Here is a 6,181-nt window from a genome sequence, read left to right on the forward strand (position 1 = left end):
ATACTGTTTTAAATGGACTTTAATTTCGGCACTTACAAAGGTAGCAAGTAACCCTAGTATATGCTACACATATAAAGTTGATATAAGGGCCGAAAGATTTGTTTTAACATCTGGAATAAATTTGGACTTCAGTGGGTTAACATTCCCGCTCAAAATAAAGGACATAGACATTTTCATTCAAAAAAACGTTACATTGAGTATTAACGTTTTTGGATATGATGAGGAAAGTGAAACTATAATTGGACCTCTTTATCAATCTGGAGTTGAAAAGCCGACGCACATAAATGTACTTTTCCTGGAAGGAAACGGATTCGGTCACTACACATGGATAAAAAATATTTCAAAGTATGAATTTTACTCGTTATAGACCTACTTTTACTTATTATGTTACATTACTTGTTTTATTTTTCTTTTGTTTAACAGACTAATGACTACACAAAAAAGTCTACATAAGGAACGGACATGGTTTTGCAATACCTGCTTAAATTTTTCATCAACTGCAAGTCACGCACTTCGCCACAAGGAGCTTTGCAGTGGAAAGGTTGCCACACTCCCAAGCCCATATAAATCGACATTGAAGTATACGGCACTGCGTCATCAACTAAAAGTTCCGTTCGCAGTGTATGCAGATTTCGAGTGTATACTTCGACGTAAAAATATTGATGTAAGTCCTAAACTGTTTAATGTAAATGAAAATGTACCAATTTCATATGCTTACTTTATAAAGTGTGCATATGATTCTAGCTTAGATAAATTTGTAATGGAAACGGGAGGTAATTCAGCCATAAATTTTGTCAATTCCCTTGTAAATAACTTAAAAACTATTCATACAAATTATTTGAGTAAAATTGTTCCCATAGTAATGAATCCAGAGGACGAATATGATTTTGAGTTTACTCCAATTGTCATATTTGTGAGAAGGCTTTAGCGGATGATAGGGTTCGAGATCATTGTCATTATACAGGTAGATACAGGGGTGCAGCTCATTCTAAATGTAATTTAGAATTGAAAACGTCTAATTTTATCCCAGTTTTCTTCCACAATTTCTCCAAGTATGATTGTCACTTGTTTATCAAAGAATTAACATTAATACCTGGAGAAATTAAAGTTATTCCCATAAACAAGGAGCACTTCATTTCAGTAATGAAAAAAATTGAAAATGAATGTGGAAACAGTTTTGAGATAAGGTTTCTAGACACATTTAGATTTATGTCATCTAGTCTAGATGCCTTAGCGTCCAATTTAGAAGATGATCAACTTAAATCAGTAAAATCACATTTTAATTGTGAAAATGAATTTAGGCTTATGCGGAAGAAGGGTGTATTCCCATATGAATATCTTGATTCAGAGCATAGACTAGAGGAAACTAGTTTACCATCAAGAGACCACTTTTATAATCAGTTTACTGAAAAGCATTGTTCTCAAGAGGAATATAGTCATGCTGTTAAAGTTTGGACACAATTTTCCTGTAAATCTCTAAAGGACTATCTAGAGATTTATTTAAAAACTGATGTATTATTATTAACTGACGTTTTTGAAAATTTCCGTTTAATTTGCATGAAAATTTATTCTCTTGACCCAGCTCATTTTTATACAACACCAGGTTTATCTTGGCAGGCAATGCTGAAAACCACTCAAATTGAGTTACAGTTAATAACTGATATTGATATGTATAAATTTATACAAAGTGGAATTCGGGGTGGTTTGGTACAATGCTGTCACAGATATAGTAAAGCAAATAATAAATATTTAAGTGATTATGATGCTAGTAAAGAGTCATCATTTTTAATGTATTTAGATGCAAATAATTTGTATGGTTGGGCAATGTCTCAACCTTTACCTTATCAAGGGTTTAAGTGGTTGTCTCCCATAGACATAGAAAATTTGGTAGTAGAAAATATTCCAAGCGATGGACATTATGGTTATATTTTAGAAGTAGATTTGGACTATCCATACAGTATCCATGATTTACATAGTGATTTACCGTTTTGTTCATCAACAAGGTTAGCCACTAATAGCGAAAAAGTAAAAAAATTAATTGCCGACCTCGGAAATAAAAAAAATTATATCATTCATTATAAAAATTTACAGCAATGTTTGCTTAATGGGTTGCAGCTAATAAAAATTCATAGAGGGAAACGTTTTGAGCAAAAACCTTGGCTCAAAACGTATATAGACCTTAACACCCAATATCGTCAAAAAGCTAAAAATTCATTTGAAAAAGATTTTTTTTAATTATTAAATAATGCAGTCTACGGTAAAACCCTAGAAAATATCGAGAATCGCGTTGACATTAAAATAGTTTGTGATTGGGATCCTCCACAGAATAATAATAATAAAAGTGGTCGTAAAAAATTATGTGCACGAGCATTAATTTCCAAATTTAATTTTCAAAGTGCTACAAAACTAGAGAATGATTTTTATACAATTCAAATGAGAAGAATGTCATATGTATACGATAAACCCATGTATCTTGGGTTTACAGTATTAGAGTTATCAAAGTGGAACATGTATAATTTCCATTATCAGTATATGAAACCGAAATTTCAAGATAATATAAGATTAAATTACATGGATACAGATTCCTTCATCTATACAATTAAAACTGATGATTTTTATAGAGATATTCGGAATGATATAGAATTCAAATTTGATACATCTGGTTATTCCGAAGAAAGAGCCAACTTATATAATTTTAAAATATGCAATAAAGCGGTATTAGGTGTTTTTAAAGATGAGCTTCATGGTAGACCAATGTCAGAGTTTGTTGGTCTCCGTCCTAAGGTTTATTGTTATAAAATTGATTCTATGGACAAATCGTTTATGAAATCTAAGGGAGTAACGAGAACAGCACTAGAGTATCTAGATATTGAAAAATATAAAAAGGTTCTTTTCACTGAAAATCGAATGTATGGCGGCATGTCAGTTTTTAGATCTAAAAATCATACCATAAATACTTACAAAATGACAAAAATAATTCTCGATGGTAATGATACAAAGAGAAAAGTTGAGGGTGATAAAATGTCTACACTCCCTTATCATCATAAGGGTTTAATAGAAAGGGAACTCATATCAAATGTTCAAATCCTTGAGGGAGAGTCACTTGTTTTGGGGAGACAGGTAGATGAAATAGAAAGTCTTGAATTCCAGACTGAGGAACAAAAAACTTTACTCAAGCGTATAAAAACAGAAATTGAAAATGTTGAACATGATTTACTTTACAAGTCGCTTGAACTTGAAATGTTTTATAATGAATTGCCCCCCGATCCCAAAAAACAGAAACAAATTTAGATTTAACAATGCAAAATATTTATTTAATTAGTAAGTTTGATAAAAGGTGTTGAACAATAAAAATTAACAAAATATATATAAATCTTAAAAGGTGTTGAACAATAAAAATTAACAAAATATATATAAATCTTAAGCAATATATATATATAAATGTTTATATTTTGTTAGTATAACATTAAGTTGAACAAATAACAAATACATTTCAATAAATTGAGTATTAAATATAAAATATTTGGGTGTGTTTTTAAATTTTTTTTTTTTTGAAATTTTTTATAAATTGGGTGAGTATATTTTATTTGATTGGTTTTGTACCCGTTGCCTATATAGATAATTCCACAGTTCTAATTCATGTGGGTTCATTTTAGCTTCAGGTTCAGAATCCCTGTCTTGAACAGGTTCATCTTCTTCTTCAGCTGATTTTTCTTCCTCGTTTTTTTCCCTCATCTGTTTTAGATAATAACCCAACTCTACTTGTTCAGGAGTAATATCATTATTTTCATTACTCTCATCGCTATTGTTTAAGTTAATGTTTATATTTTGGTGATAAAGTTGTGTGATGTCATCATCAGTTAAATTAAAACTAGAAATATTATTAGAAATTGAATTTACTGAAACTACGTTAGATCCTAAAAGGTGAACATATTCAACTGAAATGAGAAAAAGAAAAAGAAAAAAAAAACGAATTAATGAAATGAAATAATATATACTAAAGTAAATTAACTTGCCTTTTGTTTTGTTTATTATTTTATTTCCTTGAGGAATTTTTATATCCTTCTGAAATAAATAAGTAATATGTTATCCCTAATTCATATAAAAGTTGTTGCGGTTCAACAACTCGCTACACTCTAATAGACATAATTTTCCCCCATCAGAGTCTATACCACTCAAGTCTAGTTCCTCAATTGTTATAACCTCTCTTTTACTTATCTTGGGTGGAGGTGGTAAATCTATTGTTTTTGGTAGAAGTGGATAGTAAAAAAGTTCTTCATCAATTTCTACACAGTTTATTTGAATCTTATACATATCTAGATGAGAATGTTTTTTTAACCTTTTTGAAACGTAATGGCACTGGATTCTTAAAGTGAAAAGGTCTCTATAACCGAGTTTATAATATCTATCGAAACCTCTGTTTCCTGTTACAATAGTTCCGCCCTCTCAATTTTCCCTTTCAAGCAAGTCTGATTTAAACTTCTCTAACAATTCCTTTTTAAGAAAAGAATATTTTTTTTCTACACTACGCTTCTCTGTTTTATTTAAAATTTTTGACTCTTCACTTACATTATCATTATTACCATCTTCTTCATTTAGTGGCGTAAATGATTGTTTGGAGGGTGACGACAAATCATCGTACTCATCATAGATTTGGAAATTAGCTGGAGGGGGTGTTGATGATGATGATTCTTCTGTTGCTTCTGTTGATGATGATGCTTCTGTTAATGATGCTTCTGTTGTTGTTGATGATGATGATGCTTCTTTTGTTGTTGTTTCTGTTGTTGTTGTTTCTGTTGTTGTTGTTTCTGTTGTTGTTGTTTCTGTTGTTGTTGTTTCTGTTGTTGTTGTTGTTGTTGTTTCTGAAATTAAATATCATAACAAAAGTTAACAAAAATCGAAAAAGTAAAAAAAGTAATTTGTGATTGTTATTTATATTGGTATTTACCTTGTGGTGCTTCGTCGTCTTCATCTTTTTTTAGTTTCCTCTCTTCTGTAATATAGCTTGCCATTGTTGGTTCTTCTGAAATTAAATATCATAACAAAGTTAACAAATCAAAAAAAAAAAATTTTTTATTGTTATTATTGTTTTGATGTTCTTACCTTGTGAGGTTTTTAGTTTACTCTCTAACTCATCAATGTTATTTATATTCGCTAGTGAACTGTTCTTAAATAGATACAATTTCAGCTGAATATTCAAAACATCTTTGTTAGGGAGTAAAATTTGAATAATTGTGGTTTCCATTGTCTCGTTGTATGTCGTTAGATGTGAAGTGGGTATTACACCCATTTCCACTACTCCTATTACAGAAACTATTATTAAAAATAGTTTTATTATTTTATTATTATTCATTTTCACACACACACACACAATTATTAATAAAGTTTGAGTTTTTAGCTTTCACTTTCACTTTTATATGAGCAATTTGAGCTCCAATTTTCACCGTCTTGTCTTGCTTGCGATCGCTACTGAAAAAATCATAAGCGCCCCAGTGGTATTTATTTAGAATTTTCAGTATATAACTCTTATGTAAACGAATAAAGGGATGGGGCAATCATTCCTAAATATGCTGGCGAACCAGTCCAACAAACAGAAACAATATATACAAACCTTGAGTAAACATTCTTATAGCCCTCCACACGCCCTCCACAGAAAGCAGAACATTCTTATCGCCCTCCACAGAAAGCAGAACATTCTATCAGTCTTTGCGTGTGCGTATGTGGAAACTATTTTTGACTTTGTATACGTAGGGTGCGGCCTTTCGATGCGGGCGATTGTGTCTGGAAACTATTTTTGATGATGTGTACGTACATGAGCATGCGAGTCTGAACATAATTATAGAAACCACTTGTAATGGATGATCTTCGAAGTCTTTGCGTGTGCGTATGTGGAAACTATTTTGACTTTGTATACGTAGGGTGGTGGGGGATTTTGGCTGGAGACTATTTTTGAACTTGTACATAAGCTGTTACATGAGCATGCCGGTCTGAACATATTTATTTTTCTGTTGCTGAGTTGATTAGTATATGGAGTATATATTCTTTTATTTTCAATCCGAATAAGAGTTGCTCTATAAAATATTATCTTTAGATTCCCAGCTATCATATTTTTTTGAAAACCCCAACCAACGTACACGGACTTTATTCCCGTCTCTCTTTATTATTTTTTCCACTAAATATT

The 6,181-nt window shown here is 31.0% G+C and overlaps 1 protein-coding gene across 6 annotated transcripts in view; it reads right to left on the reverse strand.

The window, feature by feature from the left end:
• Nucleotides 1-5,669, reverse strand: part of LOC123002460 (uncharacterized) — a 258,559-nt gene extending 252,890 nt beyond the window's left edge. The window contains exons 1-5 of one of the 6 annotated variants that reach the window (XM_070218225.1): nt 5,104-5,657; nt 4,949-5,023; nt 4,584-4,862; nt 4,017-4,065; nt 3,287-3,938 (exon numbers count right to left, since the gene is read on the reverse strand). In XM_070218225.1, the coding sequence (XP_070074326.1) occupies nt 4,037-4,065; nt 4,584-4,862; nt 4,949-5,023; nt 5,104-5,353 (633 nt within the window). In that variant the 5' untranslated portion in view covers nt 5,354-5,657 and the 3' untranslated portion in view covers nt 3,287-3,938; nt 4,017-4,036. Of the gene's footprint in view, nt 1-3,286; nt 3,939-4,016; nt 4,066-4,569; nt 4,863-4,948; nt 5,024-5,103 lie in introns of those variants that run through there. The other 5 variants (XM_070218219.1, XM_070218218.1, XM_070218221.1 and 2 more) reach the window with 5 other exon arrangements.
• Between the last annotated feature and the right edge of the window lie 512 nt (nt 5,670-6,181).

This window comes from Drosophila takahashii, chromosome X, assembly GCF_030179915.1.
Source record: "Drosophila takahashii strain IR98-3 E-12201 chromosome X, DtakHiC1v2, whole genome shotgun sequence".
Lineage (NCBI taxonomy): Eukaryota > Metazoa > Arthropoda > Insecta > Diptera > Drosophilidae > Drosophila > Drosophila takahashii.